The sequence below is a fragment of the Saccopteryx bilineata genome, chromosome 4 (assembly GCF_036850765.1).
Source record: "Saccopteryx bilineata isolate mSacBil1 chromosome 4, mSacBil1_pri_phased_curated, whole genome shotgun sequence".
NCBI classification, from domain to species: domain Eukaryota; kingdom Metazoa; phylum Chordata; class Mammalia; order Chiroptera; family Emballonuridae; genus Saccopteryx; species Saccopteryx bilineata.
The window spans coordinates 78,728,097-78,746,818 of NC_089493.1; the positions used below are offsets into that span (position 1 = coordinate 78,728,097).

General features: G+C 41.2%; 2 protein-coding genes across 3 annotated transcripts in view; one reads left to right on the forward strand and one right to left on the reverse strand.

Annotated features, from left to right (window-relative positions):
- Window positions 1-17,172, reverse strand: HAUS2 (HAUS augmin like complex subunit 2). Its single transcript, XM_066276962.1, has 6 exons — window positions 17,056-17,172; window positions 9,796-9,888; window positions 9,380-9,449; window positions 6,683-6,815; window positions 4,245-4,353; window positions 1-2,081 (listed from the first exon to the last, which is right to left on the reverse strand). Exons 1-6 carry the CDS (start codon window positions 17,146-17,148, stop codon window positions 1,929-1,931), a joined length of 651 nt encoding a protein of 216 aa, XP_066133059.1. The 5' UTR covers window positions 17,149-17,172; the 3' UTR covers window positions 1-1,928.
- LRRC57 (leucine rich repeat containing 57) overlaps window positions 17,143-18,722 on the forward strand; it is a 13,687-nt gene continuing 12,107 nt past the window's right edge. Inside the window, exons 1-4 of one of the 2 annotated variants that reach the window (XM_066276957.1) lie at window positions 17,143-17,259; window positions 17,563-17,668; window positions 17,776-17,914; window positions 18,388-18,656. In XM_066276957.1, the coding sequence (XP_066133054.1) occupies window positions 17,585-17,668; window positions 17,776-17,914; window positions 18,388-18,656 (492 nt within the window). In that variant the 5' untranslated portion in view covers window positions 17,143-17,259; window positions 17,563-17,584. Of the gene's footprint in view, window positions 17,260-17,454; window positions 17,669-17,775; window positions 17,915-18,387; window positions 18,657-18,722 lie in introns of those variants that run through there. The other variant, XM_066276958.1, reaches the window with a different exon arrangement.

Here is an 18,722-nt window from a genome sequence, read left to right on the forward strand (position 1 = left end):
AAATAAGCCAGTAGTTACAGTACTGATACAAATGAATGATGTCCTGAGGCTTAGAATTAGTAAGTTTTAGTATACCTTCCTTTTATATGTACAATAATCTTCTCAGATAGGTAAAATATCTGAGCATTTTTTCAGGTAAACCTCTAAAAGTTCTATCATAATGTGCCTTTTTCTTTGCCTATTCCTGAGGCTTCCAGTGAACACCCTCAGGAATGGCTCAGTGTATCAATCCAGTGTATCAAGACCCACCCAACCCAGGTTTGATGACATGCCTGGATGATGCACAGGATTCAGTATATCATTGTATTCATGGCTATGGATATATTACAGTAAAAACATAAAAGCATAAGAGAAAAGGGAAAGGGTGCACGGGATAACACCCAGGGTAAACCAGGCACAGCTTCCAGAGTCCTCTGCCAGTGGAGCCACATAGGATGTGCTTATTTTCCCCAGCACCTGAGTTGTGACATGTGAAATGTCTACCATGAAAGAGATGCTGTGTGAGGGTTATTTTTGCAGGCTAGTCACACAGGTACCTTCGACCTAGAATGTACCAATAGTCTAGACCAGGGGTCGGGAACCTAAGGCTCGCGAGCCAGATGTGGCTCTTTGATGGCTGCATCTGGCTCGCAGACAAATCTTTAATAAAAAAAATGTTAAAAATATAAAACATTTTCATGTATTACAATCCTTCATTTCCTACTGATCATGTTCATGGTTGCGGGTGGCTGGAGCCAATCACAGCTGTCCCCGGGGACAACACCAAATTTTTATTGGATAATGCCGAACATACACGGGACGTTGTATGGCTCTCACGGAATTATTGAATACATTTTTTTTTAAATTTTTTTACAGGGACAGAGAGTCAGATAGAGGGATAGATATAGACAGACAGGAATGAAGAGAGATAAGAAGCATCAATCATCAGTTTTTCATTGCAACATCATAGTTGTTCATTGATTGCTTTCTCATATGTGCCATGACCGTGGGCCTTTAGCAGACTGAGTAACCCCCCGCTCAAGCCAGTGACCTTGGGTCCATGCTAGTGAGCTTTTTGCTCAAGCCAGATGAGCCCGTGATCAAGCTGGCAATCCCAGGGTCTCGAACCTGGGTCCTTCAGCATTCCAGTTAGACCCTCTATCCATTGCGCCACCGCCTGGTCAGGCTACATTTTAAAATATGTAGCATTCATGGCTCTCTCAGCCAAAAAGGTTCCCGACCCCTGGTCTAGACTCCCAGAAGAAAAGCAGGTGTTCAGCAAAAACCATATTGTACAAAGAGCTTCATCATAGAGAAAGACTCTTATCATTGAGAATGGAGGGAATCCTGAAATTTAAGTTCCCAGAAACCAGCAAAGGACCCATCTTGCCAGCAAGCCTTTCAAAAGATAGTATGTTCATCTTTTTTTGCACATTTAGTGACAATCTCACAAGAATAATCAACATACTTCCAGAATTGAGAAGACTCTAATTTAGAAACAAGCATTAAAAAAAAAAAAGACATATACTATTTTTTTCAGCCATGTATTTTTCACGTGTATTTGTAAAATTTTTCTCTAGTAAAAACATTGAGGGGAAAAAAAAGACAAATAGAGTCTGTTGCCTGATATATGGATAATATACTCACATAAATAAATTGTCATAGTTATACTTGATCTTCTTAAGTTTTATTGAAAAGTGGAATGAAAATATATGAAAAACAAAGGAAAATTTAGTTTGGTCTTAATAAACTTGGAATTGTAGTACTTCCATATAGAGAGCTCTTTCAGTACTGCTAGCAGTAAAGCCTATATATATACCCATGTTATCATCGACTAGCAATGGATTTCACATGACCACACACAATTAAGTAAAAATAATTGAATCAGTTGAATTATTTGGCATTAATAGTTTGGACATGAACTTTAGAGGTAAAGAGTAAAGGAGATGTTATAACATCATGTTTCTGAAGATATTTTCTTCAGCTAATATTTCGGGAATACAAGAGGAAACTTCCTTTTGGTGTTCTCGCCACTTGAGTATATTCTCTGCCAGTTCTTCTGTCTCTATCAGCAAAATATCCATCTTGGCTAAAGCCTTGCTCTGTAACATTTGAAAGAAGGGGAAAATAGAAAAATTATGCCTGTCATTAATACACCATTATTAAATCACAGATGGTTATGATACCAAAAGTTAACACATAACCTTTTCTAGCCCTTGAATACAAAGGTGCCTTAAAATTGCACTCTCCCGTTTCTTCTAGACTTGTTTTTTTGTGAGTTCACCTCTCCTTTGTCTTCAATTATCACCTTGATGAAATGATGACTCTCATATGTATTATCAAACAATCTCTTTCCTAAAATTCAGTCCCACATTGCAGTTTGTTGGAAACCTCCATCTGGATGTACATTCCATATCTCAAACTCAATTTAAATGCAATTCAACAAACAATGATTGACTATTTACTATCTGTGTAAGACATATCAAAAAACAAACTCATTAACTTCTTTAATCTTTTGCTCCTACTCACCCTTAAGTCAGCAAGGCTAGAAACTTCATTACTTTGGACGTGTTCCCTGTCTAACCAGTAGCCATATTCTAGAAATCTGACCTTCAAAATCTAAAAAATAAACCAAAATCAGTGGTTCCCCCATACTCGTACAGTAAAGTCTAAACTTATTAGTCTGGTTTTCAAGGTATTCCTCCATAAACTAACCATGAGTTAATCTTCCTCTCTATACCTATCAGCATCACCCAAAGGTGCCACTCATTTCCCAAACTACTGTGCTCTCTAATTTTCATGTCTTTCTTCCCACTGCTGTTTTTGACTAAACTATTCTTTCTGAAGCATATCCAAACCTCACTGATTCTTCAAGATTCAGCTCACTACTAACTCCTATATAAAACTTTATTGAAGTATTGCTACCCCCTATCCTATTCCCAATCTCCCTAAAGTGGAAGTAATCTCTCCCTTTTCTGTGCTTAATAGACAGCTTCTTCTTTATAATTCTCTAATGTACTCATTGTGCAAATATACTATACAGTAGAAAGTATCTTATAGCTCTCTCACCAAACCTTGAGAATTAGTTATATCTGTTTATTGCACAATGAAGATAACACATATTTATTAAATATTGAAATAAAAGAATATAAAATGACTTAAAAAATAATATAGGTTGTGGGTTCAATTCCCAATCAGGGCACATACAGGAAGCAACCAATGAATGCACAACTAAGTAGAACAACAAAAGAGTGTCTCTCTCTCTCTCTCTCTTCCTCTTTCCCTTCCCCTCTCTCTCTCTCTAAAATCAATTAATAATAATAAAAATAAATGGCATCTTGATTTAAAAAAATAATTCACTCATGTTAGCCATCAAAAAGTTAAACCAGTAGGTCACATATTTAAGAGTCTAATATAAAAGAATGAAAAATAACTAAAAGTAATGTGAAAGGAGTTGATGAGGTACTTAAATGCTATTATTAATACTCACCATTTTTTGTTATTATTATTTTAAAGATTTTATTTATTCATTTTAGAGAGGAGCGAGAGAGAAAGAGAGAGAGAGAGAGAGAAGGGAGAGATAAAGGGGGGAGGAGTAGAAAGCATCAACCCCCATATGTGCCTTGACCAGGCAAGCCCAGGGTTTCAAACCAGCAACCTCAGCATTCCAGGTCAATGCTTTATCCACTGCGTCACCACAGGTCAGGCTTTAATTTAATTTAATTTTTTAAATTTTTTTAGTGTGAGGAGGGCAGGCAGAGAGAGACTCCTGCATGCCCCCCTACCCCCGACTGGAACCCACCCAGCAAGCCCACTAGGGGGTGATGCTCGCTCTATCTGCAGCCTTTGCTCCTTTGCAACCAAAGCCATTTTTTTAGCACCTGAGGCGGAGGCCGTGGAACCATCCTCAGTGCCCAGGGCAACCCAATCGAGCCATGGCTGTGGGAGGAGATGAGAGAGAGATAACAAGAAAGAGAGAGAGAAGTGAGAAGGGGAGAGGGGGAGAAGAAGATGGGCACTTCTCCTGTGTGCCCTGCCAGGGAATCAAACCCAGGACATCCACATGTCGGGCCAATGCTCTACCACTGAGCCAGCTGTCTAGGGCCATTATATTTTTAATTTATTAATTTTAGTGAGAGAAGAAGAGGGAGAGAGCGAGAGAGACAGAACATCAATCTGTTCCTGTATGTGCCAGGGATTGAACCGACAACCTCTGCACTTTGGGATGATGCTCTAACCAATCCAGCTATCCAGCCAGGGCTCACCATTTTCTTTAGATTTGCATCTAAGTGAGGAATATTTCCAATTGTTTCAAGATGGGTTTCTAATCTCTCAATGAAAGTCACTGCTAACTCCAGCAAATGTACCAGGTATCTGAAAGAGGGAGAAAAAGCCAATATTTTTTAGTATCGTTATTTTGTGTTTTCTTTTTCCCCTTCTAATAAGGGCATTCAAACTGTGCTAAGAGAATTACAATCAATCCAATGAGCCAATAATAATAACCTTTCTGCAGTCATGGAAATATCAGTGATTAAAAAAAAATGGTTCTTCTCTTTCACTTTAAGCAGGAGTAAACTTGTCATTCAGAGAAAAATCGAAAAAGATCACGTTATTATATCTGGAATCCAACCTAATGTTAGACAAACCTCAGTATTAATAATTTTCTCATGTACAAAGAAATTTACTTAGATAAAACCTTATTCCATTTCAAACTACTCATTCTTGGTGAAGAGTGAAGACAATGAGAACAAATGTACTTAATTGAAATAGCCTATAAATAAAACTATTACTTTAATTCTTGCATTTGCATTTGCAAAATGTTTTAAAGTCATTATTCAGTTATTCTGATATATACAATGGATAATATATACATTAATGGTTTTTTACTGTACTGAATAGATACTATATCCCCAAGAATGGGACTTATATATCTATTATATTACTATAAGATAAAAAAATCTGTTACTTAAAGAGAAGATACTGATTTGCTCAGGGTCAGCTAGTGAGGCAATGGCGGAGAAAGTTAGCAATCAGATTCCCAGACGCCTGCTTCTTTATTTTATTATTAATAATAACACATTTTCAGTTTGGTACTTGCAATACTCCTATGAGGAAGAGAGCAATAGAAAGCATCTATGAATTGGGAAACTGAGGCAAAATTTTATATTATTTGCCCAAGTCTTTGAGGCATATAAGCAATAGAAGTAAGATCAGAACTCAGTTGTTTTCCCTCCTTTAGTTGACATTGTTTTCATCTGTCCCAGCTTAAACTCTCCCAACAGAATTTTTATATACTAAGCAACAGTAATGCAACAATAAATATATCTTATAGAAAACAGTCTTTTATTTTATTATTCATTTTAGAGAGGTGGGGAGAGTGTGAGAGAGAGAGAGAGAGAGAGAGAGAGAGAGAGAGAGAGGCAGGGGAGGAGCAGGAAGCATCAACTCCCATATGTGCCTGACCAGGAAAGCCCAGGGTTTTGAACCGGCGACCTCAGCATTTCCAGGTCGACACTTTATCCACTGCGCCACCACAGGTCAGGCAAGCCCAGGGTTTTGAACTGGCGACCTCAGCATTCCAGGTTGATGCTTTATCCACTGCGCCACCACAGGTCAGGCAAAAAAGTCTATACATCATAAAAATAATTTTTATCCAATTTCTTTTATGTTATGGATCTAATTTCTTACATTAAAATAATTATTTAGGCCTGACCTGTGGTGGCACAGTGGATAAAGTGTCAACCTGGAAACGCTGAGGTTGCTGGTTCAAAACCCTGGGCTTGCCTGGTCAAGGCACATATGGGATTTGATGCTTCCTGCCCCTCCCCCTTCTCTCTCACTCTCTCTCCCCTCTCTATAATGAATAAATTAAAAAATCTTTAAAAAAAAATTTTTTTTTCTTTTTTTTATTTTTTATTTTTATTTATTCATTTTTAGAGAGGAGAGAGAGAGGGAGAGAGAGAGACAGAGAGCGAGAGAGGAGAGAGAGACAGGGGGGAGGAGCTGGAAGCATCAACTCCCATATATACCTTGACCAGGCAAGCCCAGGGTTTCGAACCGGCGACCTCAGCGTTTCCAGGTCGACGCTTTATCCACTGCGCCACCACAGGTCAGGCAAGCCCAGGGTTTTGAACTGGCGACCTCAGCATTCCAGGTTGATGCTTTATCCACTGCGCCACCACAGGTCAGGCAAAAAAGTCTATACATTATAAAAATAATTTTTATCCAATTTCTTTTATGTTATGGATCTAATTTCTTACATTAAAATAATTATTTAGGCCTGACCTGTGGTGGCACAGTGGATAAAGTGTCAACCTGGAAACGCTGAGGTTGCCGGTTCAAAACCCTGGGCTTGCCTGGTCAAGGCACATATGGGATTTGATGCTTCCTGCCCCTCCCCCTTCTCTCTCACTCTCTCTCCCCTCTCTATAATGAATAAATTAAAAAATCTTTAAAAAAAAATTTTTTTTTAAATAATTATTTATAATACCAAAACACTATAGACAAAAGGAATGCCTTTGTTTTTATCATAGCTATATTTTAAAACACAGGATTTTCTTTGTTTTAATGTATCAGCATTAATAAAAATGTTAATTGATACAATCATTAATATATTATTTAAGGAATTATGCTATGAAATGACTACTAGTCTAAACTACCTTCAAAAAACGTGTAACTTTTAATGTCTGCTTTTTAGTCTAACCTGTGATAAACAGCTTCAACGGGCAGGCTTTTCTGGCACAGGGGTTTCAACAATCTTTGCCTAAGGGACCTCTTCTCTTTTAGCACTGCTTCCAAATGATGATTCATGCTTTGCAGAGTATCACACTTTTGAGCTACATAAACCAGAAACAACAATTATAATTAGCAATAGGACAAGTTTCAAAATCACTAATAAATTCTTCATTTTGGTTTGATACTAACAATGTCAAAAATTATCCCACCATTTTCCTCCTAAATATCTCCCCTTTGCTTTCCTAATACCAATACCAATTTCATTTTATTCTCTCTTAATTCTCCTACTGGCAACCAAAGCTACCTCTAACTTCTTTGTGTTTTTCAACTCTACTCCTACATCAGTTTATAGCCAGAGCTGTATTCTTCAAATAGTCTCTTTTCCCATCTCTACCTCTAACATTCTACACGAACATTAAAAAATAAACATGTCTTATAAGCTATTTCTGATGATTCAATATTTTCCCCAGAATTCAGTTAATGGCTACCTCTTCTTTTAAATTTTTATTTTGAATACATTTCAAACTTACAGAAAAGTTTCAGTAAGTTTATTGATTATGTTGTAGAACTATTTATCTGAAACTTGTATAATTTCAATTAAAACCAATAAATTCAATTAAAAATATAGTTCATTGAACTCCCATATACATTTCACCTTATAAGACTCACTGCTTTTTGTTGTTGATGGTTGTTTCGCTTTTGTTTGTTTGTTTTTAAATAAGTCTGAGCCCAGTCCCAGATGCAAGTCCTATAGCTCAGGAAAGTGCACCAAGTGCCTTGCCCCCAAGCAGAGGTAGATTAAGGTCAGTTGAGGCCCCAGGCACAGAAGGAAATATTAGGCCCCTTACATTACAAAAAAGTGTAAAGTTGGGTTTGTTTGTTTTTAAAAAGACTTTTTTAAAAAATTTTTATTTAATTATTTTTTACAGAGACAGAGAGTGAGTCAGAGAGAGGGATAGACAGGGACAGACAGACAGGAACGGAGAGAGATGAGAAGCATCAATCATTAGTTGTTCATTGATTGCTTTCTCATATGTGCCTTGACAGCGGGCCTTCAGCAGACCGAGTAACCCCTTGCTGGAGCCAGCGACCTTGGGTTCAAGCTGGTGGGCTTTTTGCTCAAACCAGATGAGCCCACGCTCAAGCTGGCGACCTCGGGGTCTCGAACCTGGGTCCTCTGCATCCCAGTCTGACGCTCTAGCTACTGCGCCACCACCTGGTCAGGCTAAAGTTGGGGTTTTGTGGGCCCTCCAGAAGTCCGGGCACAGGGCATGCGCCAGGTGTGCCCTCCATTAAATCCGCCATTGTCCCCAAGAAACCTTGCTGATAGAGCCCAACTCTTCCTGGTTGAAGGCAACTGGCACCTCTGATGAAGCCCCAGATCAACCAGGCAGTGTAGTACAGGGGGAGGTAGGGTGGGGGTAGGAAGGGGTGACTGGGCAGGCTAGCCAGCCAGTGACATTTTTTTTCTTCTATAAACTGAAGGGTGAATGGCGGTAGACAGAGGCTTTTCTGTCCTCTGAAAGCTGGCAAGAACAGCCCTCAGGGAGCCACTCAATTAGGGTTAGATAAAAAAAGACATCACCTGAACTAAGCCCACCTTCAGCAACTGCAACCCTAGACTCACTAACTGTTATACTTGGCTACAGTTTCTTTCTTTCTTTATTTAGATTTTATTTTATTGATTTAGAGAGAAGAGAGAAAGAGAAAGGGAGGGAGAAAGAGGAACAGGAAGAACCAACTCTTAGTTGCTTCCTGTATGTTCCTTGACAGGGTCAGCCAGATTCTGGAACTGGCAACCTCAGCATTCCAGGCTGACACTGTATCCAATGTGCCACCACAGGTCAGGATTGGCTACAGTTTCTATTTTTTCCTCTTTCTCCATACACTCTTACATATATTTTTGCTGACCCATTTGAGAGTAAGTTGTAGATATCATGACCCTTTAGCCCTCAAACATCAGTATATATTTCCCAAGGATAGGAACACTCTCTTATATATAATAACTACACTATAAGAATCAAATTCAGAAAATTTAACATTGGCACAATACTACCAATATTAATACAGCCCATATTCAAATATCACCAAGTATCCCAATACTGCCCTTTTTTTTTGGAGAGAGACAGAAAGGGAGAGAGATGAGAAGCATCAACTTGTAGTTGTTTCACTTTAGTTGTTCATTGTTTCTTGTATGCGCCTTGACTGGGTTGCTCCACCCAAGCCAGTGACCCCTTGCTCAAACCAACAACCTTAGGCTCAAGCCAGTAACCATGAGCTTCAAACCAGTGACCATGGGAATCATGTCAATGACCTCATGCTCAAGCTAGCAACCCCACGCGCAAGCTGGTGGGCCTGCACTCCAGCTGGATGAGCCCGTGCTCAAGGTGATGACCTCAGGGTTTCAAACCTGGGACCTCAGCGACCCAAGTTAACACTCTATCCACTTCGCCACCACTGGTCAGGCTCTCGTGGTCACTTTATATACAATTGGCACTGGTCAAGTCAACAGGGCTTTTGTTTAAACACAGAAGTAGAAATATTTATTAACTTTGCGGCAATACCTGGAAAAATAATGATATATCACATTTGGTGCTTATTTAAGGTAATCCAAGAAAAAGTTAAAATTCCAATGATTACCCATCCATTTAACCAAACCACTTACTCAAAAAAGAAGGATGAACAACATCTTCTGTATCCTTTTCTAGTGTTAGAAGTTCAATTTCCAGGTTTTTCTGCATTAGAAACAAAAATAATATTTAGCTCTCTCAGAAAGTAGCCTGATATAAAAGTAAAAATGGAAACTCTTTAACCCAGGAATATTTAAGTGGGGTGGGAGGATGATTTGTTATGAGAGCCTATGGGATTTATGAAAGATTTTCATACTGGCGTTCAAGTCCCGTTGCTGCTACTACTACCAACTAGTGCTATTACTATTACAAAGACATTTACTACTACAAGGAAACACTACTCAGCTATGTGCTAGACACTATTCGAAGTGCAAGAGAACTGCTGTTGAAAACGATTAAGGTTTTTTTTCCTGTACTAGAAGTAGAAAGTAAAAAGTTCAACATAATTTACCTGATTAATTTCAGCTTGAATATTTGTGGTCTGCTGTAGCCTGGAGAAGTTCACAAAGCAAGGAGCTGATTTCTTAGATATATTTAACATCTCCTATTGGAAAGTAAACAGAGAAAGCAGCAGCATGTCACAAAGTTTTGATGTGCATTTGAAAAGTATGCCCATTGGTCCAAAATATAAGGATATATTACATCCATCACTGCCCCTGAAAAATGAAACACAGGGTACAACAGTAGCAATGTGTATTTCTTGTTTTTAAAACCTCTGCTATCACAAATCATTTGCCCAAAGACTTAAAAAAATAAGAAAAACAAATGACTTAATCACTTTGCACTATTTCCTAAAGTACCACTTGCATTACTGATAGCTTATCAGACGATTCTAAGGTCGACGCTGTTGAAGAATTACCTGTATACAAATAAATGACCAAGATCTAGTCTCTCTGACCTTCATGGGGCTAAAATAAAACACTACCCCCATCAATACCCCTCCATGGAATAATTTATCAGATTCAATAAAGGACCTTTATTGGTTACAAGTCATTCCATACTAATTTCTTCCACATTCTCACTATCTTAGGTAAAGGAATGTTTAGGCCGGGCATAATTATTCTTCTAAAAAGACTACCCCCTTCTTTCTATCCTTTCATTCTATTTTATATTGCCTCCATAAATTGCAGATCATTTTAGAATAAAAATATGATCTCGTTCATCTTTTGGCTTCATCCATAAATTTCTGTATGGTCTTCAGCATTTCTAGAATGTTAGCATAGGAAAGAACTTTAGAGATCATATAGGCCAGGGGTTAGGAAACTATAGCCCATGAGCTAAATGCAGCCTACTACTTGTTTTTGTACAGCCCATGATCTAAGAATAGTTTTATACTTTTCAATTGTTGGGGGAAATAAAAAGAAAAATAATTATTTTGTGACATATGAAAATTATATGAACTTCAAATTTTAGAGTCCAAAACTAAAGTTTTATTGGAACTCAACTTCTCTCATTTAGTTATTATCATTGGCTGCTTTCACACTACAACAGGCTGGTTGCAGCCACATGGACCAAAGAGCCTCAAATACTTACTCTCTGGCCCTTCATGGCACAAGTTTGCTGACTGATAATAATCAACTTTACAGACAATTAATAAGATAGGAAATGAAAGAATTGAGAATGAATAAACATGAGCTCTCTGCTGTTAACAAGCTCATGATGGATGGAAAAAAAGTATTCTAGACAGAAAAAACAACATTATAAATGCTTAGTAACTAAGCCCTGGCCAGGTAGCTCAGTTGGTTACAGTATCATTCTGATATGCCAAGGTTGCAGGTTCAATCCCTGGTCAGGGCACATACAAGAACCAACTGACCAATGAATGTATAAGGAAGTAGAACAACAAATTAATGTTTCTCCCTCTCTAACCAATAAAAAAATAAAAATAAAAAGAAAGCTCAAACTTGTATTAAGTACTAAGATATATTTGAGAAGATAAATCTGGAAATGGAGTGTCCTACATAATCTTGGAAGATCTTAATAGCTACAACAAGCAATTATAATGCAGAAATAAGAACAATTAAAAGTCTTCTGGTGGAGCCCTGGCCAGTTGGCTTAGTGGTAGAGCGTCGGCCTGGCGTGCAGGAGTCCTGGGTTCAATTCCCGGCCAGGGCACACAGGAGAAGCGCCCATCTGCTTCTCCACCCCTCCCCCTCTCCTTCCTCTCTGTCTCTCTCTTCCCCTCCTGCAGCCAAGGCTCCATTGGAGCAAAGTTGGCCCGGCTGCTGAGGATGGCTCCATGGCCTCTGCCTCAGGTGCTAGAATGGCCCTGGTTGCAATAGAGCAATGCCCCAGATGGGCAGATCATCGCCCCCTGGTGGGCGTGCCGGGTGGATCCCAGTTGGGTGCATGCGGGAGTCTGTCTGACTGCTTGTTTCCAACTTTAGAAAAATACAAAAAAAAAAAGTCTTCTGGTGGAGAAGAAACATGATCACATAACACGATAACATAGTACATATTATAGAAATTTATGTGGGGGTAGTATGAAAAATAAAACTAATGGGCTAGAGGAAGAAGGAATGGGGAATGACTGCTTAAAGAGTATGAGATTTCCATTGGAGATGATAAAAAGTTTTGAAAATAGTTTCACAGCATTGTGACTGTATTTCATGCCACTGAGTTGTATACAGTGGTACCTTGAGATACGAAGAGACCAACATACAAATGTTTTAAGAAACGAGCTGCAACTCGGTCCATATTTTTGTTTGAGATCTGAGCGAAATTCCGACATACGAGTTGTGATTCGGGAGCTGCTGCTAGTTGGTGCATTGGCGCACAGGTCCTGTATCAACAGTTTGATATACGAGTTGACTGACTTAGGAGCTCGGTTACAGAACGAATTAAATTCATATCTCAAGGTACCACTGTGCTTTAACACGGTTTAAATGATAAATGTTATGTTATGTATATTTGACTACAATAATAAAGAAAACTCTGGTCTGATGAAGCGGTGGTGCAGTGGATCAAGTACCGACAAGGGATGCAGAGGACCTAGGTTCAAAACCCTGGTGTGAGAGCGGGCTCACTAGCTTGAGTGCAGGCTTACCCACTTAAGCGCAGCATCCCCGGCTTGAGCATGGGATCATAGACATGACCCCATGATCACTGGTTTTGAGCTCAAAGGTCACTGGCTTGAAGCCCACGGTCGTGAGCCTAAAGTTGCTAGCTTGAGCAAAGGGGCCACTTGCTCTGTCCCTCAGTCAAGGCATATATGAGAAAGCAATCAATGAACAACTAAGGTGCCGCAACAAAGAACTGATGCTTCTCATCTCTCTTCCTTACTCTCTGTTTGTCCCTATCTATATCTCTTGCTAAAAAACAAAATTCTGATAACTAGCCAACAATATAAACAAACATACAAAAACCTAGTGGAGGGGTGAAGGGAAGTTTGGATTTTTTTTTTAAATTTTTAATTTTTTTTTGTATTTTTCTGAAGTTGGAAACGGGGAGCCAGACAGACTGACTCCCGCATGTGCCCAACCAGGATCCACCCAGCAAGCCCACCAGGGGGCGATGCTCTGCCCATCTGGGGCTTTGCTCTGTTGCGACCAGAGCCATTCTAGTGCCTGAGGCAGAGGCCATGGAGCCATCCTCACTGCCCGGGCCAACTTTGCTCCAATGGAGCCTCGGCTGCGGGAGGGGAAGAGAGAGACAGAAAGGAAGGAGGGGGGGAGGGGCAGAGAAGCAGATGGGCGCTTCTCCTGTGTGCCCTGGCCAGGAATCGAACCCGGGACTCCTGGATGCCAGGTCAACGCTCTACCACTGAGCCCACCAGCCAGGGCCAAAGTTTGTATATTTAGACAAGTGTCTGCTTTAGCATTCCAGGTAAGAAGATGAGAATGTGTAATAGGCCATTAGCAGTTAAAAAGGAAAGAAGGCAGAGGTATGAATCCATGGGAAGATCCTAGGTAATATGGGTAGTGAGAGTTAAAGTCAAGTTAATACTGACTCCAAGGATCCTGCTTCAGGTGACTGAACAGATTGTTATGCCATTCACTGAGACAGATAACATAAGATATTCTACTGATGACAAAATTGAAAATTGAAAAGGTTAAGCGTTAGTCCAACCTCACACTGCCAGTGTGCATCAGGGTTGAAATGAGAACACATCTAATCCAGTGCATTTCCATCATAGCCTCTTTTACTTTTCATTTTGCTCTTAGGTAGAAGGTAAATGAAAGTAAAACTCTCCCATTTCTCATTGTAACCTATTCATTCTCTGCTATCTTTCTATCCCTCCATATGTATATACTAATCTTAGTTGCAAATTTGCAAACTAGTAAACTGTTAGGTTCAACAATAGGGTAATGGAGCTTAGCCAAGAACTTGTGATAGAAACCAGAGGGAAACTAAGAATGTTCAAGAAAGGGAAAGACAAAAAGGAAAGAGGAATAAAAGAGAAGCCAAATTCCTCTAGTAAATAAAAATTCTAACTATTTGAGGACTGTGACTTAGCCCTAATATATAAGTAATATATAGATAATATGTAAAAATAGTAGAGTCTAGGTCTTTTCTAGGTCCAGATCCTCATCTTTGCATTGCCAGTAGAGGGAGCTTTGATCAAGTTGTCATGACTCATTCAAGCTTGCCCAAAAAATAACCAGAATATATGGCCACTGAAGCATAAAAGAAAGCATATTACCCTACAGAGTTAACTCTACCTTTCTTTCACTGAATCATTCTCCAATTGATATATCAAAACACAACAAAGCTCAAACAAGCTATGTTTTCTAGAAGAATTTTATATCACAATTTAAAAAAATACTCTTAATTTTAATTTTTTTTTTTTTACATAGGCAGAGATAGGCAGGGACAGACAGACAGGAATGGAGAGAGAGATGAGAAGCATCAATCATCAGGTTTTCGTTGTGCGTTGCGACTTCTTAGTTGTTCATTGATTGCTTTCTCATATGTGCCTTGACCATGGGCCTTCAGCAGACGGAGTAACCCCTTGCTGGAGCCAGCGACCTTGGGTCCAAGCTGCTGAGCTTTTTGCTCAAGCCAGATGAGCCCGCGCTCAAGCTGGTGATCTCTGGGTCTCGAACCTGGGTCCTTCCGCATCCCAGTCCGACGCTCTATCCACAGCGCCACCACCTGGTCAGGCCTTAATTTTAATTTTTAATACAAATGGGACGATGCACTTAAGGAATAGACTTTGTTTTCTTTTGTTTTTTACAGAAACAAAGAGAGAGTCAGAGAGAGGGACAGATAGGGACAGACAGGAACGGAGAGAGATGAGAAGTATCAATTATTAGTTTTTTATTGCGGCACCTTAGTTGTTCATTGATTGCTTTCTCATATGTGCCTTGACCATGGGCCTTCAGCAGACTGAGTAACCCTTTGCTTGAGCCAGTGACCTTGGGTCCAAGCTGGTGAGCTTTGCTCAAACCAGATGAACTTGTGCTCAAGCTGGCGACCTTGGGGTCTCGAACCTGGGTCCTCAGCATCCCAGTCCTATGCTCTATCCACTGCGCCACTGCCTGGTCAGGCAAGGAATAGACTGTTTAAAGGGATCATATAATGTACCATTTGAAAGAATCTATGCTAAGCCCTTGTAATAAAAGTAGGTTTTCATATGTAAAGTTTGCTTAAAGTATAATCATGCTACAAATCTATAAAGATTCTTTATTCGGATTAGCTGTGCCATAGGATTGTCAGATTGTCTTAAGAAGCTATGGATTGGCAGATCTTACCTAGGCAAAAAATGTAACTATCTAATTAGTGTTACTTGAAGGACACTAGGAATATCCTCCCCAAAACAACCACTATACGCCAACAAACAGCTCACTTATCAATATCTAAAATTTTCTCACCAGAGATTGAACTGGTGACTGATGTGGTTATGTTTTGCCTACTTTCCAATGCATTCTTTTTTTTTTTTTTTTTTTTACAGAGACAGAGAGTGAGTCAGAGAGAGGGATAGAGAGAGATGAGAAGCATCAATCATTAGTTTTTCATTGCGCGTTGCAACACCTTAGTTGTTCATTGATTGCTTTTTCATATGTGCCTTGACCACGGGCCTTCAGCAGACTGAGTAACCCCTTGCTGGAGCCAGCGACCTTGGGTTCACGCTGGTGGGCTTTTTGCTCAAACCAGATGAGCCCGCACTCAAGCTGGTGAGCTCGGGTCTCGAACCTGGGGTCTTCCGCACCCCAGTCCGACGCTTTATCCACTGCGCCACCGCCTGGTCAGGCTGACTGCATTCTTTACTACTGCTTGTCCTCCCCAGTCCATAAGATCTTGTTAGCAGGTCTTCAGGTAATTTAGAAGAGTTCAACAGAAACTTAAACTCTTTCAAGATAGTGTCACAGTTCCATCTATCATAGCTCATCTTACAGATGAAACAGTATGTCAGAAAAAGGAAAGCTCTGGAATATAATTCTCCTTCACTCGTTGAATGACCTTGGACAAATTTCTTGGTCTCCTTAGGCCTTAGTTTCTTCAATTCTACTGTAAGACAATATAGTTCTCTAATGACTCTTCCACCACCCCTTGGGCTCCTCTCTCCTTCTCAAAATAATCTGTTCCTGTTACAAGGTCTTTTGGGTCTTTTTTGACAATACTTCTTTTTGAGGGGCCTTTAAAGACGCGCGCTTCCCCTGGTGCTCTCTCGTATCTAGCGCCTCCTGCTGTTAATATACATACTTCAATACCTCACACAAACGGGCGTTGTTTGGGAACATAACGTTTTAACTAGCTAGCCGTTTTCCCAACACGTCACCCATTACAGTCTATTGACGGTATCTACAACTGGATTGAAGAAAAACAAAACAAAACAAAAACAGGGGGAAACATCGGTCTTTATTTTCTCCCACGAACTGACCCGGTATAACTTGCCTCAGACACCTGAAACACCGTCTACTCGAATCACAATCCATACTGCTCACAAAAACTAGGAGACAATTCAAAATGAATATGAAGCGATAAAAAAAAGAAGCATTTAGCCCTGGCCGGTTGGCTCAGCGGTAGAGCGTCGGCCTAGCGTGTGGAGGACCCGGGTTCGATTCCCGGCCAGGGCACACAGGAGAAGCGCCCATTTGCTTCTCCACCCCTCCGCCGCGCTTTCCTCTCTGTCTCTCTCTTCCCCTCCCGCAGCCAAGGCTCCATGGGAGCAGAGATGGCCCGGGCGCTGGGGATGGCTCTGTGGCCTCTGCCCCAGGCGCTAGAGTGGTTCTGGTCGCAACATGGCGACGCCCAGGATGGGCAGAGCATCGCCCCCTGGTGGGCAGAGCGTCGCCCCTGGTGGGGGTGCCGGGTGGATCCCGGTCGGGCGCATGCGGGAGTCTGTCTGACTGTCTCTCCCTGTTTCCAGCTTCAGAAAAATGAAAAAAAAAGAAAAAAAAAAAAAGAAAGAAAGCATTTGATTTTTTTAAATTAAACAAGAACATCAGAAAAGCAAAGACAAGTCAAAGAAAGTTGATTATACAAATGAGATGCAAAACCAACTTTTATTTCATTGGTGAAAATGAACAATATAAAAGGCTATAAGTACTGGAGTATCTGCACGTTCCCAGATCCCCTCATTTTTGTGAGCAGTGTCTTCAGAGCCTTGCATTCGCAGAACCCAGTGCAGAACCGTATCTGCTGTTGCCTAGAACCGGCTCCATCTGCCTCTGCTATAGTAGAGCCCCCAGCCAACACCACCACTTCACAGCCACCTTCTGTCGGTGCCTTGGGCACCAATTTAATGACGCTGTCGCCACTTACGTACCTGAGTGACTATCCCCGAAGTTACGAAATGGCCCAGCAGTAGCCCGGCAGCGTTTGGTGTAGACGCCTGGTCCCAAGGGTTGGCCGCAGCCATGGCCAAGATCCACCTTCCCCAGTGGCGCTGGGAATGAATCGAATGCGCCGCGCGGCTAGATGACGTCACGGGGAGTTTCTGCTCAGGCGGAAGCCCGGGAACGCATCTCTGGTGAGTGCATCCCGGGTCTTTCTCATCACAGCCAACTGTGAGCTGAGGGGGTAGGGGTCAAGTCCCGGAACCCCTGATCCTCCGTAGGCTCCTAGCGCCCTCCAGCCTCGGAACAGTTGCTAAAACGGCAGGGGCTAGTGGTCGGGCGTCTGTTCTTCCCTTTCTTTCTTGTCAGTCTTGGGCTGGCTCCCAAGATCCAGAGGTCTGCAGGAGGCGACTGCTGGGGCAGGAGACCCGGCACAGAGGCCACGGCGTGTTTGGGTGCCTGGACCGAGCAGTTACAGCTGCACTTCCTTCCTGCAGGCACCTGAGCCACGGCTCCAGGATGGGAAACAGTGCCCTCCGCGCTCATGTGGAAACCGCTCAGAAAACGGGTGTCTTTCAGCTTAAAGACCGTGGGCTAACTGAGGTGAGACTGAGAGGCACCCGACCAGGGAATTTAGTGGGAGAAGGATGGTGGGGATGGTGAAGTTGATTCCATGAGGGATTCTCCGCACTTTGAACTCTTCTCTCCAGTTTCCTTCAGAGTTGCAGAAGCTGACGAGCAATCTCAGGACCATCGACTTATCCAACAACAAGATCGAGAGCCTGCCGCCTATGATTATAGGGAAGTTCACTCTGTTGAAGAGCCTCTCCTTGAACAACAACAAACTGAGTATGGCATTTGCGTCTGGGAAAGCTTTTACTGCTGTTAAGAAGGGTGGTGCCCTCTTACAAGCTGATTTTTGTTATGAAACCGTTCATATTGCTTAAGACGCAGGAGAACGTCAGAGACCTTTTAAGTTTTCTATCTCTTGTAATTACATCTACAAACCTCTTGTAGTATAATGATTGGTACTGAGATGCTTTGGATGGGGGGATTGAAGGGGAGGGCATTCCAAATCCCATAAAATTTCCATCAGATTATGGGGAGGCTCATATACAGAATATACACAGAAATGCTTTCCTGCATTTTTGATGGCACCCTTACCTTCTGAAGATTATGTTAGTAAGAAATGGCACACCCTGTGGGAATTCTGTGTATATTAACAAGAATCATAGCAGGCTGCCATATAGTTTTTATAAATGTTATCAAAGGTGTCTTCCAACTGTATCACATTCAGGTTTCTGTTTTTTTGTCTTTGCCAGCTGTTCTTCCTGATGAGTTATGCAATCTGAAAAAACTAGAGACATTAAGCCTAAACAACAATCACTTGAAAGAGCTGCCATCTACTTTTGGGCAACTGTCAGCCCTCAAGACCCTAAGCCTTTCTGGGAACCAGCTGCGAGTACTGCCACCCCAACTTTGTAGCCTACCACACCTAGATGTGGTGGATCTCTCCAAGAATCAGATTAGGAGTGTGCCTGACATCGTGGGGGAGCTGCAGGCCATTGAACTCAACCTCAACCAGAACCAGGTCCAGAGCTTAAGGGTTTTTTTTCTACATTATATATATATATATATGAGTGTACAGTCATTTAAC

Coding starts and splice junctions, on each gene's coding strand:
- HAUS2 (XM_066276962.1), bottom strand. CDS start 17,148: ATGGCTGCGGCCAACCCTTGGGACCAGGCGTCTACACCAAACGCTGCC. Junction 9,889..17,055: donor CTTCGGGGATAGTCACTCAG/GTACGTAAGTGG, acceptor ACTTTCCAATAG/GAGATGTTAAATATATCTAA. Junction 9,450..9,795: donor TTCAAGCTGAAATTAATCAG/GTAAATTATGTT, acceptor TTTCTAATGCAG/AAAAACCTGGAAATTGAACT.